Source organism: Hipposideros armiger, unplaced genomic scaffold, assembly GCF_001890085.2.
Source record: "Hipposideros armiger isolate ML-2016 unplaced genomic scaffold, ASM189008v1 scaffold_18, whole genome shotgun sequence".
Taxonomy (NCBI): domain Eukaryota; kingdom Metazoa; phylum Chordata; class Mammalia; order Chiroptera; family Hipposideridae; genus Hipposideros; species Hipposideros armiger.
This window is the reverse complement of record NW_017731368.1, coordinates 1,961,995-1,981,135: the sequence shown is the minus strand read 5'-3', so window position 1 is coordinate 1,981,135 and position 19,141 is coordinate 1,961,995. Positions and strand designations below refer to the sequence as shown.

At 55.5% G+C, this 19,141-nt stretch overlaps 3 protein-coding genes across 9 annotated transcripts in view; all 3 read right to left on the bottom strand.

Annotated features, from left to right (window-relative positions):
• The window catches only part of UQCRC1 (ubiquinol-cytochrome c reductase core protein 1), a 10,473-nt gene extending 8,945 nt beyond the window's left edge, over positions 1 to 1,528 (bottom strand). The window contains exons 1-2 of one of the 3 annotated variants that reach the window (XM_019634527.1): positions 1,417 to 1,528; positions 1,023 to 1,193 (exon numbers count right to left, since the gene is read on the bottom strand). In XM_019634527.1, the coding sequence (XP_019490072.1) occupies positions 1,023 to 1,193; positions 1,417 to 1,485 (240 nt within the window). In that variant the 5' untranslated portion in view covers positions 1,486 to 1,528. The remainder of the gene's footprint in view (positions 1 to 1,022; positions 1,194 to 1,416) is intronic. The other 2 variants (XM_019634542.1, XM_019634534.1) reach the window with 2 other exon arrangements.
• A 1,317-nt stretch (positions 1,529 to 2,845) lies between these two features.
• Positions 2,846 to 8,218, bottom strand: TMEM89 (transmembrane protein 89). The gene is made up of 2 exons (XM_019632247.1): positions 5,941 to 8,218; positions 2,846 to 5,561 (listed from the first exon to the last, which is right to left on the bottom strand). Exons 1-2 carry the CDS (start codon positions 6,469 to 6,471, stop codon positions 5,376 to 5,378), a joined length of 717 nt encoding a protein of 238 aa, XP_019487792.1. The 5' UTR covers positions 6,472 to 8,218; the 3' UTR covers positions 2,846 to 5,375.
• Positions 8,219 to 8,313: 95 nt separating this feature from the next.
• On the bottom strand, positions 8,314 to 19,141 carry SLC26A6 (solute carrier family 26 member 6). 5 transcript variants are annotated; one of them, XM_019632199.1, is made up of 22 exons: positions 18,130 to 19,141; positions 16,861 to 16,900; positions 16,069 to 16,227; positions 15,845 to 15,984; positions 15,517 to 15,627; positions 14,831 to 14,994; positions 14,485 to 14,649; positions 14,255 to 14,407; positions 13,818 to 13,900; positions 13,587 to 13,734; positions 13,190 to 13,303; positions 13,004 to 13,081; positions 12,583 to 12,678; positions 12,388 to 12,494; positions 12,151 to 12,220; positions 11,063 to 11,155; positions 10,876 to 10,977; positions 10,389 to 10,481; positions 9,474 to 9,653; positions 9,201 to 9,255; positions 8,814 to 8,950; positions 8,314 to 8,576 (listed from the first exon to the last, which is right to left on the bottom strand). In XM_019632199.1, exons 3-22 carry the CDS (start codon positions 16,197 to 16,199, stop codon positions 8,562 to 8,564), a joined length of 2,235 nt encoding a protein of 744 aa, XP_019487744.1. In that variant the 5' UTR covers positions 16,200 to 16,227; positions 16,861 to 16,900; positions 18,130 to 19,141; the 3' UTR covers positions 8,314 to 8,561. The 5 variants fall into 5 exon arrangements, with proteins under 5 accessions (XP_019487744.1, XP_019487755.1, XP_019487721.1 ...); XM_019632210.1 differs by lacking the exon at positions 18,130 to 19,141 and adding an exon at positions 17,455 to 18,119; XM_019632176.1 differs by lacking the exon at positions 16,861 to 16,900.

The following is a 19,141-nucleotide window of genomic DNA, read 5'->3' as shown; positions in this document are numbered from 1 at the left end:
GAAATCACTCGAACCACTTGTAAACCATCCTCATGGTCACTGCACCACCACCATATATTAATTTTAACATATTGTGTGTTTCTTTAGCACTTTTTTGCAGTTTGAAACAAAATTTCATGTGAATGCATTGTTCGTGATTCATGATTTATGGCATACTTTAAAACACACCTTCTTTCAACCATAGCTCACACTCAGCTGACTGCACCGAAAAAAATGAAACTTGTCACACACTGTTACTAAGGTTTGATGCAGTGCTTCCAGTATTGAAGTTCCCTGCCTTTTTGCTGGATGGCACTTGGCAGCAGCATTCACCATAGTTTTTTATCATACCTTGTACTTGATCACACCTCGTACATGCACCCCTATGCTCACTGCAGCACTATTTACAATAACCAAGATATGCAAGCAACCCGTGCCTGTCAATAGACAACTGGATAAAGATGATGTGGTACATATATATAATAAAATATTACTCGGCCATGAAAAAAAAAATCTTACCATTTGCGATAACATGGATAGACCTAGAGAGTATTATGCTAAGTGAAATAAGTCAGACTGAGAAAGACAGACACCATATGATCTCACTTATATGTGGAATCTAAAGAACAAAATAAATGAACAAACAAAACAAATATATCTCCTCTGCTATGCATTACTGGTCTAGCGACTTTGAGCTGTGAGGCTGGTAGTCAGTGATGTCTCTGAACCCCATTTTCCCTATTGTACAATGGAGACAGAATTGCTTCTCTTCTATGGGCTGCTTAAGAACAACCTGGAAAAAAAACTTGGCCTGCTGCTTGGCAGGTATCATACGCTAAATGAATGTTGACTATCGTGAAAATTGCCATCCCTACCCCCAAAATCAAGGCGGGCCTGGAGTCGAGATGGGGGTAGGAGAGTCAATCCAGCAGTGAATGAGCAGGAGTCTGACCCAAACCACAGAGGGCCCAAGGTCACCCTCGGACCTGGGAAAACTCCAGGCCCAGTACGGAGGCACCCTCTCGACACTGGCCCCCACTCACCGTGCAGGTAGCATGGGAGGACTGTTCCGAGGCCACTCGCAGCCCGTTGTCCAGCAGGCTGACCTGCGTCTCTGGCACGTTCTGGAGGGCCTGGGCGAAGGTGGCGGTGCCCCGCAAGGCAGGCGACTTCAGCAGGGCCGGCTGCTGGAACGAGGCGGCTGGGACTGAGGACTGGGTTAGGGGACGGCTCTTCAGCTCCCAAGCCTGCAGGGGGATCCCCGTCCCCGCCCCCAGGCCAGCCGAAAGGCTCCCATTCCCGCCCGGGGCCGTGACCTTCCCACGGCTCTGACCCCGTGACCTCCCCAATCTCAGCCCGTCGCCCCTAACAGCCCATTTCCTGTCCGCGTCCCGAAGCCCCACGTCCCATAACCTTGCGCTCTCGCTGCCACCTCACCGAGCGGCGAGTACGCAGGAGCACTCGCGTCCCCGCGTTAGCCACCCGGCAAACCACGGAAGCCGCCATCTTCTAGTCCAGTCGGCCCTGGGCCGCGCTACGCATGCGTAGAGTGGACGCGGCGGCGCCCGAGGCGCAGGCGCAGTACCGTAGCCTTGGCGCTCGGCTGCCCCCTGGCGGAGGCTGAGGATATTCACTCCTGACTGGTGGGTGGTTCTGTCCTCGCATCCACAGGTACCTGCGCCTATCAATCCACCTAGCTCCCTATTGGCCCGCGCGGGTCTGTCCGAGGTCCAGTCCATCGTCCCCTTTCACCAGTAGGAGGCAGAGCGAGCGATATTTCTCACGATCCGCGGGTGCCTCGGTTCCACTGCGTGCCCAGAGCGACCTGGGGGTCGGGGGACGCATCCTGGGGCTAAGGCACCAGCGGGCAGTCTTGGGGCTAAGAGGCAGCTGCTGAAAGTCACGGTTTTCTCTTTAAAAGAATGAAGTTAATTCAGACGGTTGACATGGAAGGAATTGAACAATATATTGCTAAGAAAAAAAGGAGCAGTTGAGACTAATTTTTGAAAAGGATTCCTTGTTTGGAAAACAAAACACACAAGCAACAAGACCTGAGTCTTTTCTCATAGTTTGCAAAAAACACGTTCCCCATTTTTTTCTGAACCCTAACACTGGCATCATTCTTAAAGTTCAGGTTTCTGCTAACGGTGGAAGGTATAGGGGAGAAATTCCCCTTTCTCTACTCTGATTCTTTGGGCTGGCCGATAAATCCACAAGAGACAGATTGGCAAGAGAAAATCAAGTTCAATTTTGTGTGTACAGGAACCCCACATACATGAGTCAGAGATTCTAGGTACATGAGCGGTTCAGAGACAGAAAGGGAAAATGGGTGTATAAGGCATTCTGAGCTAGGGATGAGTAATGCACCTTGAGGCTTCAGAAGGTCGTTGCAGGGAGAGACAGTGCAGTAATTAGTAGTTTGCCCTGCCACATAGATAAGTCGACAAAAGTTATCTCTGATAATCTCTTATTATGGGCAAGGCTCCTCATTCAAATTCCTGTAGATAATTGTGGAAGAGGGGTGCAAAAGTTTCTCTTGAGCCCACGGGGCCTCAGTTGCCTTTAACTCAAAATGATCCACATACCACTGAGGCATGTCTTGGGTGGCTCATTCTGAATCCACACAAAGGCAATTTGGGCTTTTTCTGTTATGCTCCTTGACATTCTTCCAGCCTTTGCTCACTGCTCAATTCCAGAGCTATTTTCACATGTAAAAAAATTTTTACAGCAGTACCTCACTCTTGATACCAGCATCTGTATGTTTTCTATTGCTGCCATAACAAATTACCACAGACTTAATGGCTTAGAACAACAAATTTATTATCTCACAGTTCTGTAGGCCCGAAGTCCAACGTGGATCTCACTGGGCTAAAATCAAGGCATCAATAGGCCTGTGTTCCTTTCTGGAGGCTCTAAGGGAGAATGTGTCCTTGGTCATTCAGGCTGTTTGCAGAATTTAGATCCCAGTGGTTTGTGGAACCGAGGTTCCTGTTTTCTTGCTGGCTGTTACCTGAGGTCATATCACCAGCTTCTAGAGGCCACCTGAATTCTTTGGATCTTTCCACCACCTTCAAGGCTAGCAGCAGAGGACCAAGTACCTCTTACACTTTGAATCTTGGGCTCCTTTTCTGCCTTTAAGGGTTCATGTGATTATTTTGGGCCTACCAAAATAATCCAGAATAATCTCCCTAAATTCTTTAACCTTAATTCCATCTGCAGAGTTCTTTTTGTCATGTACTGTAACATAGCTACAGATTCCACACCGTCCCCAGGAGGCACCAATTCCTGCCCGTGGGAGCACCCAGCCTGCTCCTTCGTGCTCTCCAGAGCTCCTTCTTGCCCCTGAAATCCCGGACACTTTATAGACCCTGGAACAGGAGGTCTTTTCCCTTACCAGACCCTTGTATGTGCTTGTCCTCCTGACGGGAGCACTCTCCCTTTTCTCTCATCACCCCACATTCATCCTTCAGGTCCCAGCAATCAGCCCATACCTGCCCCACTCTGATTGTGCCAGCATACCTCTCTGCAGAGTAATTGCCTTCTTGAGTCTGTTTCACCACCATCACCACCACCCTCCCCCATTTGTGAGTGGGTGAGGGAGGAGCCGGTAGTGTTCTGCACATCAGCAGATCCCGGCATCCACAATAGGGCTAGCAAACAGTAGGTGCTCATTAAACCTTGTATAGAAGTGGGCCTAACCAGAGGCTGATGAAGTTCAGCCTTCAATGCCCTTTACTTCCTTGCTTTGAGAGGAGCCCCAGTAGTGTGTCCATAGGGTCAAGTATTTTTGGAAAACTTGCAAAATTAAGACAATCTAACTGCGTTCAATTAGGATATGTGTCTTTTTCCAACTCGGATACTCCTCCATCCCACTTCTCTTTATGTGGGAGACATTGGAGAAGCTGTGACATTTTTGGGGTCCAGCCAAGTGGAAGGTGAGTTGGGGATTGTCCCAGATTGGGCTTACGGGGGAGCAAACTCCAAGAGGGAGATCCGGGTGTTTACCAGGGATCCCTTTAAGATCGGCATCTGAGGGAGGGAGGAAACCAGCTGTGATGGGGCCCTCCGCAGCTGAGGCAGACCCGTTCTCCAACTGCCTTTTCAAGGCCCAGAAACAGCAGGCTTTCCTTGAAGTTGTGGGCAGCCCATCCCCAATGCAAACCAAGGGACACACTTGGTTTGTGTTCAGAGGGACATATTTCTGTGGTTTGCTCCACTCCTGTGTATGGTTAGCTCATTGTTTCTGTCCTGGTGTTGGATGGCTTCCAGGAACCTCTTGCTGGGTCAGCACTCCTGGTCAGGACAAATGTGCAAGGTCCTGTTGCATTTAGAACCTACCCCACAGTGCCCAATGCTAGAAAAAACGTGGGCCAGGGAGGGAAAGCAAGGTTTGAAATGTGTGGTGCCAGAATCCCACCTGTGGCAAATTCTCCCAAATCATGCAGCATGTATATGAAAGAAAGTTGATGACAGTTTCTCAAAATTGAAAACAATCCATATCATTTATGTGACACCATCAATAACAAATTGAGAGAAATAGGAAACAAATTTTCTGAACTATCCATAATTAAAACACAAATTTCAATCAACCATGTTAAAAGGAAGACTGAATTATCTTTCTATTTTCTGTATGGAACATATTTCTCTCTAATGACAGAATCCTGACCGTACAGAGAGGCCATCAGCGAACAGTCAGGAAATGTAGGGGGAAAAGTATTCCAGAAATGTATCAAGAAGTCACCATAAATGTTATTGTTCTGGAGTTTGCATTGTAGTGTTTGTGAACCTTATAACATTTGTAATTTGTCATTTTTCATTAATTCACTTGTTTCTATTTTTGAATTCATAATGTTATATGGTTTTTATAAAACAGAAACCCTAAAAATGCACAGGACTCAGTACCCACTCAACCTATGGCAGAAGGAAGAAGAGGGTGAGGTTCAGCCCTCATTCCACTTCCGGGGACCTTGAACCAAGGGCCACTCGGGCACCAGAGCACATGTTTTGAGACACCACAAAGATGAAGGCAGCCGGGGCTCACCCTCCAGCCCCCACCCCCAACCCGACTTTGCCAGGTAGTCACTACTGAGCAGCCCTCCCTGGAAGCCTGACCTGATGGTCAAGTATTCTGCCACCACACTGGGGACCCCTGAGGAGCCTCAGAAGAGCAGTTGTATTTGTGGGTGGGACCTTAGGGAGGAGGGGTTAGTTGGTGGGGGGCAATGGAGCTGTGCGAGCCAGCTTGGGCCCCAACCGCCCACCTATCTTGGGCGCTGAGGCCTCAACAGGTCTGTTGGCTCTTAAAGTAGAAAGCGGGTCCAGGGTCCAGGCTGGCCCAGAGTCTCAGGCCAGCCTCACCCCGGCTGGCCGCCAAGAAGAGAGAGGCATATGTTGGGTCACCCACTGTGGGTGGGAGTCCCCTTTATTTGCATTGGCTGCTGGGTGGCTAGATGCTGCAGGTGGCCCTCGATCTGGACGAGGAGGGCATCCAGCATGTGCAGGACCCCAACGAGTAGGGTTCGGTCTGAGATCAGGGTCTGCCGCTTCCAGGGTCCCGAAGGGCCAGTGGTTACCTTCAGATGCTGAGGATAGGACCAAGAAGCAGGAGTGATAGCGGAGGGATGGGACGGAAGTGTGATAAGGGAGAAGGGCCTGGGAAGGGGGACTTAGGGCAATGAAGGGTCTACTGTGGACTAGAGTGGTCATGGGGCCCATGGGGGCTGGATGAGGAATGGGGATATTAAAGGGAGATGGATGGGGACAGGGGACAGGCTATGAGGAATGGCCAGGGGCTGACGGGTGTGGTCAGATGTAGGGACCTTGGGGAAGGGCAGCAGGAGGCCCAAAGGACGTGGGTAGGAGGATGAGTGGGCCATGGGGGTGGGTTGGTGGGAGGATATGAGTTCACTGCGTGTAAATGGAGGTAGGGGGCAGTGAGGGACAGAGCAGTGCTGTGCTCACCTCGCTCTTAGTGGCCTGTGAACGCCTCCACTGCAGCATCTTACGGCTCAGCAGCAGCAGCATGGTAGTGGTGAGTGTGACCCCAGCCACAGGGTAGATGCGGTTCCCCGCCAGGCCCATCCAGTGGCCAGGACAGCCCAGGCTAGCCCTGCAACCCTCCAGGCTGTTTGGCTGGCACCCCCAGGGCTGTAAGTCCAGCCCCACCTGGTACCACAGTGGCCGTGACCAGGCATAGGTTGGGGAAGGCATCGCCAGCGGGAGCAGCAAAAGCAGGAAGGATGTTGCATACAGCATGTCTGCCCAAGTGCCAGCCGGAACCTGGGTGCCTAGCAACAGGCAACACAACCCCTCCCCCAGAGGCAGCAGGTTCCAGCTGGGCCCATGACCTTTCATGAGGTGCACCCTGGCCAGAAAATGTAGTGGGGGGTGGGAGTATGGATACAGTTCCAGGCCTGGGAGGATGGCATGGCAGGCTCGGGGCCTAGGACTGAAAGAATACCTCCTCCCCACCCCAGCCTCTGCACCTAACATCCAACCCCTAAAATTCTATCCCCACCGCCTCTAATGCTGCTGTCTAGCTCAGAGCTGCTCAGTGGTCCCCTACAGTCAGCATCACAGCAGAGTGAATGCTGAAAAATGTGGGGTCCCTCACTCTCTGAATAAAGCCCAAGGGCCCATCCTGGCCTGTGAGGACTGGGTGCTTCTGTCTTCCCTCCCGCGGCCTCTGTGATCCTGAACACACCCGAGTTCCCTACACCAGGAGCACCGTCCTTGACTCCTGGAAAGGCACTTCTCATGGCTGGAGTTTCTGTTCAAAGGCTCCCTGCTCCCTGAACCTCCCTCCCGTGACCATCTTGGGCGACACAGTCCCTCCTCTCGTGTGACGCTGTTTCTTTTCCTCAAAGCATTTCTAAGTAGCTGCAACTTCTTGTCTGAGGTCTGCCCTCTACTCCAGCACACAAGTTTCACTCAACCAATATTTACCAAGCACTGCCACATGCCAGGCACCGGTCCTGGTGCTGGGACATGGGGTGACAGAGTAGACACAAAGCCCTGCCTTCCGGGGCTGCCTTCCTGGTTCTAGGGGTGAGGAGAGGACAGGTGAGTGGCGAACAGAGCGCAGGGCACTGATACACACTGAGACAGAAACAGGGCTGGGTAAGGGTGGCTCAGTGACTTGGAGGGTGGGGCAGCACCCATCCGTCCACTTACTCACCACTGTTCCAAGCATTCTGTGGTATTTCCTCATTGAATGCTCATTGAGTAACCCAGGAGGCGGGTACTATTACCATTCCTGCTCTATTGATGAGAAGACACCAAGGCCCAGGAAGGTTCTAGTGTCCCTCATTCAAAAAGGCCCTAGTCTTTTCTGTCAAAGACAACAAAGTTTAAAAATATACTTCCTCTTTCTCACTATTGTGTAGTGGTTTTAGTTAAAAATGTACTTTCTCACCATTGTGTAGTAATTCCTCATTTTCAAGCTTATCTAATCTTGTAACTAGGCAGATCTTGCTTTTCTATTAGCCAATCGGTTTAGATTGTAAGGTCACGCTCTTGCCAATAGAGCATGACATAGTGGAACCCGCGTTAGGGATAAAAACTGAGTGGACTTCCCACTCAGTGTGCTTGCTAGACTGGCTTTCAGTGGCTCCGCATCCTTCTGCAGAAGTAAAGTTTGCCTTGCCGAGTTACTTTCGACTTCATGTGTCTTTATTTGCAACACTGCTAAAATCTGTTCCCAACACCCCACCCCCATACCTCAATCACTCAGAGTATCAGCTGGCCTGAAGGCCCGCTGCTGCCCACTGGGCCACATGCCCTGATGTTGACATTTTATGGCAAAAATCAGCACATACTTCGTGGCTGACTGACTGGCAAAGCTGAGGTGATCTAACTATACAAAGAGGCATTCTCTGAAGTAAATCAGTCATGCGCCTTCTTACTTCTAAATGCAGACCAGCAGTCCCTGTAAACACCTGCACGTCCTCAGCTGGCTAATTCAGGTATTCACGCTACACTCTCCAGGGGCTGCCCAGTGGCACCTGGCCTGCCCTGGCCCTTATCGGGTGTCCCCGAGAACAGATCATTCCTGAAAAGCAGCTCTGATTCCAACTATTTCACCACCAAGAATAGGTGCCGAGGGCTGTGTGTGGCTGGGGACAAACTTGAACCTGGGTGCTCCCGCCTGGGCCTGGTCCCAAGCTCTCCTTCCTGCTCTATACTCTCCTTGCCTGACCCTGCCCTCTCCAAGCCTTCCGTCCCTGCCCCAACCTTGCCGACTTCCGACTCCAGTTCTCACTTGGGGCATAAGAAGGGCCAGGGGCCAGGGCTGTAGACACCCCAGCCACCACCAAGCCACAGCAGAGCCTGGTGTTGGCAAATGAGTCTTTATTCCTGAGGATGAAAACACGCGTGTTCCCCGGGCCTGGCCGGTGCCCCATCCCAGGCCTGGAGCACTGCACTTGGAGTCTCAGGACCTCCATCCCTGAGTTGTGTGTGTGTGCGTGTGTGTACCGAGGGGACTCCTGGGTGTCATCTGGAGGCGGCGCAGGAGTGGGCTCTCATGGGTGCCCCGTCACAACCTCCAGAGGTGGGCAGTCTCAGACAGTGTGGCAGCATGGTCAGAGTTTGGTAACCTGAGCAGGCAGACGAAAGGAGGCTCCCGTCAGTTACCAAAGGGTACATATCAGCCTTCCCCTGGGGCAGCAGCTGCTGCCTCAGGAGAACCTTCATCGAAAAGCAGGAGGGGAAGGCAGTGAGTCCACGGGGGTCAGAGGCATCCAGGAAGAGTGGGGACTTCCTGGAGCTGGGGTCAGGGTGGGGACTAGCAGCAGGTAAATAAAAAGAGCTCAGTGGGCCAGAGCTCATCTCACCAAAACAGGGCTGACTTGATTGGACCTTGGGTGTTGGAGGGCAAAGATGACAGCGTCGTGGACAGAGGCAAAGAGGTGCTGCTTAGTGATGGATGCATCGAAGAACTGCCCAGCCTCAAGCTGGGCGACCACAGGAGCTGTCAGCAAGAGGTAGGGAACCCCTGACTTGAAGAACCACCAGGAACCCCAGCCCCACTCAGTAGGAGAGTGCCCTGACCCATACCACCCTGACTTCCCCCTCCTAAAGCTACAGCTAAACCCTCAGTCGCTCTTGACTCTTGTCCCCTGCCTCCCAGGAGACCTCTGACCTCCAGTTTCAGAAAAAAACTTTTTCCTTGTGTTGCCTGGCAGAGCCCCACCCTTTTCCCTGCCCCCACTCCCACGCACTGTGGCAGGCAGCCATGTACACCTCCACCTCGATCTCCTGGAAGTCCCGGAAAATCTGCAGCAGAAAAGGGGACCAGATTCAGAGGGGGGCTCAGGGGTTCTGAGGGGGGACTCAGGCAGATGGCGGGGAGGAGGGAGCTTAGAGGGGAAGCTCAGAGGGTTTGGGGGTCAGAAGGCTTAGAGGGCTCTTAGAGCTACTGTGAGGTCAAGGTAGGGGCTCAAGGGGTCTTGTCCTCCCTCAGGGCCTTTCTAGGGGCGCCCCCAGCCCCTTACATTCTTCAGGCTCTTGAGGCACACAGTGTCCATGAAGGAGAGGGCACCCATGTCCAGGATGAGGCTGTGGAAGTCGGGCTGAGGCAGGCCCAGGGCCTTCAGTGTGGACGCGTCTGGGGCCTTGGCATCTTCTTGACCATTGGCTGCTGCATCCTCTAGCTTACTCTCTGTGCTCGCCTGCTGGGGAAGCAGACCCACTACAAGCGTTGCCCACGAGGGGGTGAAGGCAGGGAACATGCAGACACACAGGGACACATAGGGTCAGACGTGGCGCAAGCATGTAAACACACACATATAGGGGGCATGCAGGGGACACAGGAGGATGTGGACATGGGGAACCTCCTGCATGCAGACAGGAGGGACACATGGAAATACACAGGCGAGAACACACAGACTCGTATATACTGCTATTATCTCCTGGGCAAGGCTTAATAAGGACACTTAAGAAGGGAGGGTGCTGGAAGACCGTGCCCCATCCTCAGTCAGCCAAGGTAGACTGGGTGGGGGGGCCAAGGGGCAGACCAGGAGAGACGCACACACGTGCACACACTGACACTTCAGCACCCCGCCTGGGTCTCTAATTGAGCTTGGCATCCCCTTTGAGCCTACATTTTCCCACACACTCACCTAATCCCTTCCCTCTATCCATAAGCACAGACTGTGGGGTCTTATGGACTACAAATTCAAGCTCCTCATCGAGGCCTCAGGTCACAGACAAGAAGCCACAGTCGAATTCGATGGCATATCACTAGAGATTCCTCTACAGAGTGTCTGATCCGTCATCCCATTCCTCCTGCCATTGGCACAACCACCTTGAACCCACAGTGGCAGGTCCATGGCTTTCCTCACAGGAACTGTCTGGGCACCCCAATCTCTGCAGCTTGTGGCTGGCCCCTCCCTCACTGTCAGCCTCACCTTGGCCTTGGAACCCTCCACATTGTTGCTCTCAATGTCTCCGTCACTGGTGTTGACATTGATGGAAACGGAAGTGCACGTGGAGGCAGCAGTCTAGGCCAGGGAAGAGGGGGACAGAAAAGAGTTGTTCCAGTTGCCATATAATAGCCATGCCAGGCAGGCCTGGTGTTGCCCCCCCCCCACCCCCGCCCCAGGTTTGGGGCAGTTAGACGGGCCAAGAACCAAAGCTTGGGACCCAGGGCCAGGCTGAGGCTGCAGGGTTTTGACCAGCTTTCAGAACAGCCATAAACAGAAGAGGACTGTGATGGTTCATGGTGTCAGAGGCTCAGGAGGTGGGAGAAAAACAAAACCCGCCAAGAGCAGACTGCTAAGGGAGTAAAGCAGGGTCCCTGGGGCATCAGGGACAAAGGAGCAGGGGTAATAAAGAAACTCGGCTGGGAGGAAGGCTGGGCGGGGCCAGGAGTCGCTGGCTCAAAGGGCTCCCTGCCTGTTTTTGGAGCTTCTCCTTCTGCAGTCGTTTCAGCTTTAGCTCCTGCTTCCTGAGCAGCTTCTTTTTCCGGGAGATGAGGTAGTCAACATCCACACCACACTAAAGGCAAATGTCAGGGAGGATGTGGGCACTCTGAGGAGGTGAGGGACCCCCTGACACTCGCCCTGGGGACCCCAGGCCTCACCCGCTGCTTCAGCGCGTCGCTGTAGAGCTCGGCATTGGCGAAGCACATGGTGGCTGAGGAGCGGAAGACCTTCACTCCTGGGACCTCCTTGGCCTGGGGATGGGTCAGAGTGGGGGTGGCTGGGCCCTCTCTCCTGGTTGCACCTTGTTCTCCTGCTTTTCCTCCCCTGTGTGCCCCAGTGCCTGCCACCCCTCAACCCTCTGCTCCCCAGTCAGCACGGCAGGACTTGTGGCCGGTGTCATCCTGACTCTGTCCTGCTCCCGCCCTCCGCCCAGGCCCTCAGCCGCCTGTCAGGCTTCACCCAGTGCACCCTACACCTGTTCCTCCTCATCTCCCACTACCCAGGCTAGGTTTCAGTGGCTTTGAGGTCTCTGCTTGGGTCTCTGACCCCAGCCCTGTTTTCTGTATGCTGCATGCAGTCAGAGCCCCTCCTCAGCTGCCATTCCAACTGTGTCTTCCCCAGCTCCCACCCCATTCAGGGCACAGCCCAGGTCTCTGCTCAGCATTCAGGCCTGCCTGTACGGTGTGCCACCCCTGTACCTCCCTTTCCATCCAGCTGAGCTGCTGCCCCTCGTGACCTCCCGTTGCTCTGCCTGATCATACTGTGCTCAGCCTTCAAGACTCCGTGTCAGGGGGATGGGCTTGTTTATTCCAGAGACCCTACCTCTGTTCCAAGTGCTTGGCAAGGAGACCCACGAATGATAGAGATTGAGTGGCTTCATCAGATCAAGAAACAGCCCCCCTGACATCCCGTGCCCCAGGATTCTGCCCCTCCGACATTCCTGACCCAAGGCTGCTAGGCGGGATGGGGCTTGTCCTGCTGGCTCCCAGAGAGAGCCCTTCCCAGGCCCGCAGGTCCATCTCCGTCCACTCTTGCTCTGTCCCTTCCTAACCCCTCATACTCTGAGTTAGGGTCATAGACCCAAATTCCTCCCCTGAAATTCCAAGAACCAAAGTGCCCTTAGCCCCTCATGTTCTTATCAGGCGTGGAAGGGACTGACAAAGGCCCATTCTGCCTCTGACAAAGGCCCATTCTGCCTCTGTCCTACCCCATCCACGCCTTCTTCCTGCTCAGCCCTGCCACTCACCTCTAAGTACTCTGCCACGTCTCTGTAAATATCTGTGTCTGGCACCTGCCCCAGGACAGAATAGTGGGGCCTGTGAAGGAGAGATTGAGCATGGGGAGAGGGGGGCATGAGGAGAGGGGGCAGCGAGGGGGTACTAGGAGCCTAGGGTCACCTGCGAGATGTGAGAAAGCTGGGGGGAGCCAGTGTGGACCTCATCCTTCACCGGCTGGAAGGGGGGGACTGAGAGGGGTGACTCACAGCTGCATACGGACCACCAGTAGCAGCAGGGAGAAGACCACTGCCACTGCCAGGCCCAGGTCCAGGTTCAGGAGGATGGTGGCCACAAAGGTCACTAGCCAGATGAGCTAAACACCACAGGGCAGCAGTCAGCAGGGTCTAGAGGGGCCGCGTGCTGCAGGCCCCTGTTCCCCCGGGAACTCCAAGGCCTCTCACCAGATCCACACGATTTGCCTTCCAGAGGGAGCACACGTCGGCGAACTGCCTCAGCATGCCCTTCAGGTTCACGATGATGGTGGCTGCCAGGACTGCCTGCGGGGGTAGGGGAGTGTTCCCGCGGCTGCCGAAAGGTGCTCACAAGCCTGACCCCCAGCATGAGCCGGGCTGACCCCAAGCCCCTGGGCATAATCCCAAACGACGCACCCACCATCTGCCCCCGAACCTGACAACTTGGATCGCACTCTGCCGGGTTCTAACCCCTGACCCTTGGCTCCAAATCTCACCCCAAAGATCTCGACCTTGAAAAACAGGGCATGACTTTGTGTCCCTGCACTTCACCTGGGACCTGACTGACTGATCTGAGCCCCCTGGCCTGGCTAAGGCCCTCAAACCTGGCTGGGCGGGAATGGGGGCTCACCTTGGGCAGGTCTTGGAAGAGTTCCCCAAGTTTGACGATGATAATGAGGATGAAGAGGGAGGAGATGGCTCCGGCCACCTGCGGAGTGGAGGGTGGGGAACCAGGAGGGTGAGCGTGGGCGGCATGACCCAGAGAAGCAGTATGTGTGCACACAGGGGTGCAGCCCTGCCCACACCTGAAGCCCACCTGTGTGTTTCCCCCGGTGCTCTCCTGTACCAGGCTCCGAGACATGGAGCAGCTCACAGGGAAGCACTGGAAGAAGCCCCCGATGAGGTTACTAAGACCGAGGGCCACCAGCTCCTGTTGAGGAGAGCGCAGGTGTGAGGAGACTTCACTAGCAGGGCCTGCCTGGTCACTTTGCCACTGTGTCTAGGCCTACACGTCGCCACTCAATAACCCGCAAAGACTTGTCTGCTGTCCCAGGTGTCCTGCTCTCCCACCCTCCGTCCCCCACATGGCCCCAGCACACCTGTTTGCTGCCATCTCCCTGTGTCCCACCTGCTACTCCATCCCCCCCCCCAGGCCCTGGGGTCTCTCGAATGCCAGGTTGCCCCCTACATGTCCCACCTCCTGTCCCCCAGACCTGATTGCTGTCCACCCGGTAGCCATGCCTCAGAGCGAAGATCTTCCCCAGCGAGATGGCAATGGCAAAGCCAACCACGGCAATGGTGAAGGCATTTCCCACAAGCTTTGTGAACAGCTGGGGGCTGGGGGCCACTGGGGGTGCCAGCCTGTGAGGGACATTGTGAGACCAAAGGAAGCTGCTGGGCCTGGCTGCCTGCCCTCCCTCCCACCTCCAGGGGCTGGAGCTCACCCTGCAGGGATGTGTCCCACGACATCCACCCCGAATCTGTGCTTTAGGCCCACGCCGTACGAGATGCCTGTGGCCCCAATAAGCTGCGGGGAGAGGACAGGGTCAGAGGAGGGAGGTGCTGGCATCACCGTCGGGGGGGGTGTGTGGAGAAAGCACTCTGGGGGTGAAGGCGGACGGGAGGCCTGAAGCAGAACCTTCAGGCAGGTCGGGGGAAGTTGGCGACAGGGTGAGAAACAGACACCACCATTTGGGAAAAGAGGAGGTGCTGTCAGGGGTGGGAAGATGCCAACATGGGGACTTCTTACTGTGGTCCCCTCACCCCCAGGAACTCTCACCAGTGCCCACTCCACTTAATCTTTAAATACCTGGGGGATGCCCACAGGGGTATAGCCTCACTTGCCCCTCTCCCCTGCCCCCCACCCCCCCAGACTCCTAACCATGAGCAGCTCCCCGGGAAGCGGCAGGGGCAGATGTCGCTGCAGCTTGTCGTTCAACAGCTTCACCAGCACAAGCACCGTCCCTGCCACAACTGCAGTGACCACGGTGCCAACCACACTCTGAGGCAGCTTCCGGCAGACCTCTATCACTGTCTGAGGGGAGGCGGGGTCACAGCCAGCACTCAAGGTCATGGGGCAAACCCCCCATCCCTCCTCCCACCCTCACTCACATAGATGAGGGACAGTGGCCCAGAGGAGCTTCTCAGATGAAGACCAAACACATACTTGAGCTGTGAGACGAAGACCTGCACAGCCGCAGCTGTGGTATAGCCGCGGACCAGAGGCTCTGACAGATAGGTGACCACAAAGCCGAAGTGGACCAGGCCCAGCCCCACCTGTGGGGTGACCAGGGGCAGTCAGGGGATACTAGGGGTGGCTGAGCCTGGGGCAGGTGGGATCAGAGAGGGATGCGATGAGGAAGATGGTGAAGGTCAGACACTCAGGGGAACTGGCAGATGGGGGTTGGAGTGGGTCAGGCAGTGGAGTGGGGGGCACATATTTCTGTCTGCTCCGCACCTGGAAGAGGCCAACCAGGACACTGAGTGTGGAGGCCAACTGTACCCGGGCAGCATCTCTGGCCGCCTCATCGACTGTGGAGTTTGGGAACTGCAGAAAGTCCTCATCTGGGGCCAGGGATTCCGTCACACTGCCCACCATCACGGACATGACAGCAAAAGTTCCTGCAGGGACCAGTCAGGGCATGTCTGAAGGGTAGAGCACACTGCCCTACCCAGAAGTCCTGATCTTAATGGAGAGGCCAGAAGACATTCAGTTTTAGACAAATGTCCTCAGGTTATGCTGTGCAATACAGGCAGTGCTGAGCTCAAGGGCTCCTGAGGGTTGCTAGAGATGTTGGCATCATCTACCTTGCCCCACTGTGTCCACTGGCTCAGGACCTCGTGAAAGGTGGAAGGGGGAATGGGAACGGGGCACAGCCTGCCTCAGGCTCTCAGGCCTATGCCAAGTTCTGGGTCCCTCGAGTTGCTTAACCCACCCACATCCTCCTGCAGATAACCTGAATCTGCAGCCCCTCGCTCAGAGGCCTAGTCCTGTCTGGGGATGACCCTTGGGCCAGTCTCCCAGGGGCCCAGCACCGATGCTGCCCTCTTCCCTAAGTTCCCTTGCCCTGCTCAGCCCTCTTTTGCTCTGTCCTCCATGGGGGATATGGGCATCTTCCTGCAAGGCTGGGTGGCTCCACTCACCCACGGAGATGTGTCGGGAAGTACCAAACAGGAAGTAGATAAAAACAGGGTAGAAGGAGCTGTAGAGGCCAAACACGGGGGGCAATCCAGCCAGGAGGGCATAGGCCAGACCTGGAGGTGGAACGGTAGCAATGTAGAGTTGGAGGCCGGGCCTTGAAAGAATGAGGGAATCCCAGCACTAGGTCGTAGGCCATAGTTCCAGGGGTAGGGGCCACGGTTTCAGGGATTTTGGAGGGGTGGGGCAGGGGACTTCAAGCCCAGGACCTTGACGGGCCAGGGTCACCACCCAAAAGCTGAGGGTCCAGCCTCTGGGTCAGAGGTGGCTCACCCTGTGGTAGCTGCATAATGGCCACACTCAGGCCAGACAACAAGTCACCCAGGAGCCATTCACGCACGGGGTACCGGGGTAGCCAGGCCAAAACCGGGAGGTGTTGGAGCAGAAGGGCTCGGGCCCGAGCATGGGAACACCTAGGGATATAAGGGCAGGTATGAAGGACATGGGCTACCTAAGTCCTGCCCGTGTCCCCTAGCCCCTCACCCTCTCAGCCTTACTGCAACCAGGTTCGCAACCGACGGGTCCCAGTTGCTGAGCCCCAGCGCCCCAGCTCCTCCAGCTGTTTCTGGTTCAGCAGTGGCCGCTCCACGTGGTAGTCTCGCCTCCTCAGCTCCATTGTCTCTGTCATGGCCAGCAGTACCTGTGTGTCCCTCGGTCTGGGGTGGCGAGATCAGAGACACAGTGAGGGCACCCCTGGCCCAACCTCCCCCACATCTCCTCCTCAGACCACAGTCATCCACCTGCCTTCTCTAGGCCCCAAGATCTGGGTAGGTCCAGCTCCCAGCTGGCCCCTTGGCTCCCATGCCCACACTCAGGCAGGGGCAATATCTGAACTTTGGCTGGTGGAAGCCTCTTGCTAGGCCAAAGTCCCCGACAAGGAGACAGCAGGATGAGCACAGGCCACACCTTCAGCCCAGGTGTGGCTGCCCAGCCCTGAGTGTTCTGTAAGCCAGGTCCCAGGCTGACTGCCCCTCCCAGTCTCCTCCTCTCCCCGTCCCACCCTTTGCTCTTCCCCAGCCAATCCCTGTCCAGTCTGAGTCCTTATCCAGCTGCCCCAGGAGCCCAGTGCTTGCTGTCTGAGAACATACGAAAGGATGGGATCCAGCAAACCAGGGGGCAAGTTTTTCAGGCACACCCCTCTTCAGATGAGCCCCTCTCCTCCAAGGAAGGAAAATATTAGGGTGAAGATTGCCCCTGAGCCTCCAGCCCCAGCGTCCAGGTTGTAAACAAGCTCAGTTCATCTGGGAAAGCCAGGGGATGGCTCTCATCTGGAGAGAAAGGGGTCTCACCTGGAGGGGGAGGCTCCCACCTGGAAAGAGCAGCTCCCACCTGAAGAGGGAGAAGATCTCACCTGAGAATAGGCGATCTCGTGGCAATCTCACCTCAGGGGAAGCTCTTAATCTGACAGGAAAGTTTTCACCAACCAGGTAAATTCTGTCCTAGGGAGAATCTCTGATCTGCCCAGAGGCTCCCACCTGAAGAGGGGGGATGATCTCCCTTGGGAGTAGGAGGTCTGTGGGGGAGGGAGTTCTTATTTGGGGAAAGCTCTCACCTGGGGGAAAGCTGTTCTGGAAGTAGATCTCACCTGGGAAGAGGAGCTCTTAGTGGGGAGCTTTTACCTGGCGGGAAGCTTTCACCAGCTGGGAAAGTTTTCACCTGCCAGTAAAGTTCTGATTCAGAGGGTACTCTCACCTAAGGGAACCTCTGACCTGGGGGAGGCTCCCACCTGGAATGGGAGAAAGCTCTCACCTGGGAATAGATCTTAGACAGGACATCTTACCTGGAGGAAAGCTCTTCCCTGCTGAGAAAGCTTTCAACTGTCAGGCAAGTTCTATCTGTAGGCAGCTCTGACCTAGGATCTCACCCAAGGAGCAGGAACTCACCTGGGAAGGGCCTCTAAACCTGGGTGTCCCGATTGGAAGAGGAAGTGGAGTGGCTGCAAAGAAGATCCTCAGAGACAGGTCATCGCTGTCTCACAGAGAGATCTTTGAGCCCCCTCGCCCCTCCTTCTTGAGTCACTCAGGTCTTCTAAAAGGACTCCTCCACTCCCACCCCGCCCTGGACCCTGTGCTTAGAGGGCGGGACCTAGATCCTTGGCTCCTCCCTCTAGTACAGCACATGGTCAGAACCCGAGCGTTCATTCCCGGATCAGTAAGTAGTACAGCTGGGTGACTCAGACCTCTGTAATGAACTCTCTTGCCGCGCGATCTCCTGACACCAATGGGCCCCACTAGCGCATCTCCTAGCCCGGGGTTCCCCCGTTCGTAGCCGCCGCCCTGCGGCCCACAGCTAGCCCTCAGGCGGCGATCGAGAGGCTTTCCGCACAGAACTCAGGGGCTGGGACCGAGCTGGCTCTCGCCCCCATCCCTCGCTGGTGTTGGGCAGCCGCCAGCAGAAAATTGGCGAAGAGATAAACCGAGGCGTTGCAACCGGAAAATGGCTGCGCCTAACTTGGTGGTACCCCTTCCGAGCCAACTCAAGCCGCACGCCTGAGCGGGGCCCATGGGGTGGCTCGCGCCTCGCGGATACCGGGAACCCGGGCTGCGCCCTGCACTCACCCCGACGTCTCTGACAGCCCCATTGCCGGCCTGCTGCCAGGTGCCCGCTGCTCTAACAGTTCAGGATTGAGGCCGCTACAGGCCAAAAGGCGGGGCTTGGACAGGAGCCAAGCCTGCGGCGTGCACCCAAGAACCAATTCCCAGGCAGGACGGGGAAGGCTTGGGCCAATCAGCGTGCTTGGGCGGGGCCTAAATGACAAGGTGGGCAGGACAAACCCTGTGGAGGAAAATTTAACCCCTTCTTCTCCTGCGGCCTCGCTCCTGCCCCCCCAAGGTGACTCGCCCAGCTCTCCTGCCTGAGCCTGGTGGGACTGCAGAACTGGGACCCGCGGCCCCAGGTCCCTGAGTGGGACGGAGCTGATACCAGGTCTCCTGACTTCTTGCGGAGGTTCCCTGCGGGATGAGCAGGGGAAACCCCCAAGTGGGCAGGATGCCTGGGGCGCGACTAGTGGTCTGAACCTTCTTTGTGTGTCAGGGTATGCGAGTCCATGGGGCCTATTTTGCCTCTGAAGACGCCACCCTCAGGCTCTTCCCGTGAGATCGGGCATGTCTCTGAGACCGAAGATGCCCAAAACCTCTCTTCAACTCTGGACATCCAGACCTGAAATGAGCCTGAGGTTCCCCTCCTCCACACATAGCACAGCCCGGGCATCTTGCCCCAAGGTTTCTGCCTGAGCGGAGCCGCGGGGGAACGCGATATCGCCGCCGGCCCCAAGTCTGAGAGGCTGGTAGGGGTCAGTGCTGTCAACGGTCTGAAGGGTTAGCAAGGACAAAGTTCCTAGGGTTGGTTTGACACCTGGCTAGGGCAAATGCCAGGTTAAAACTGCAGGCCCTGAAGACTTAAGAAGTTGCTGCCTTGACAGGGAGGGGCTTTCCCTTGGGGCCTTACTCCTGGCACCTGCGCTCATACTTCAGGCCCCAATCACAAGGTGATAGGCCAGAATTCAGAGTGAAAGAGATGGGAACCTGGTCCGAATCTCCCATGAAGTGGGCTAAAAATAGCTGGACGTTC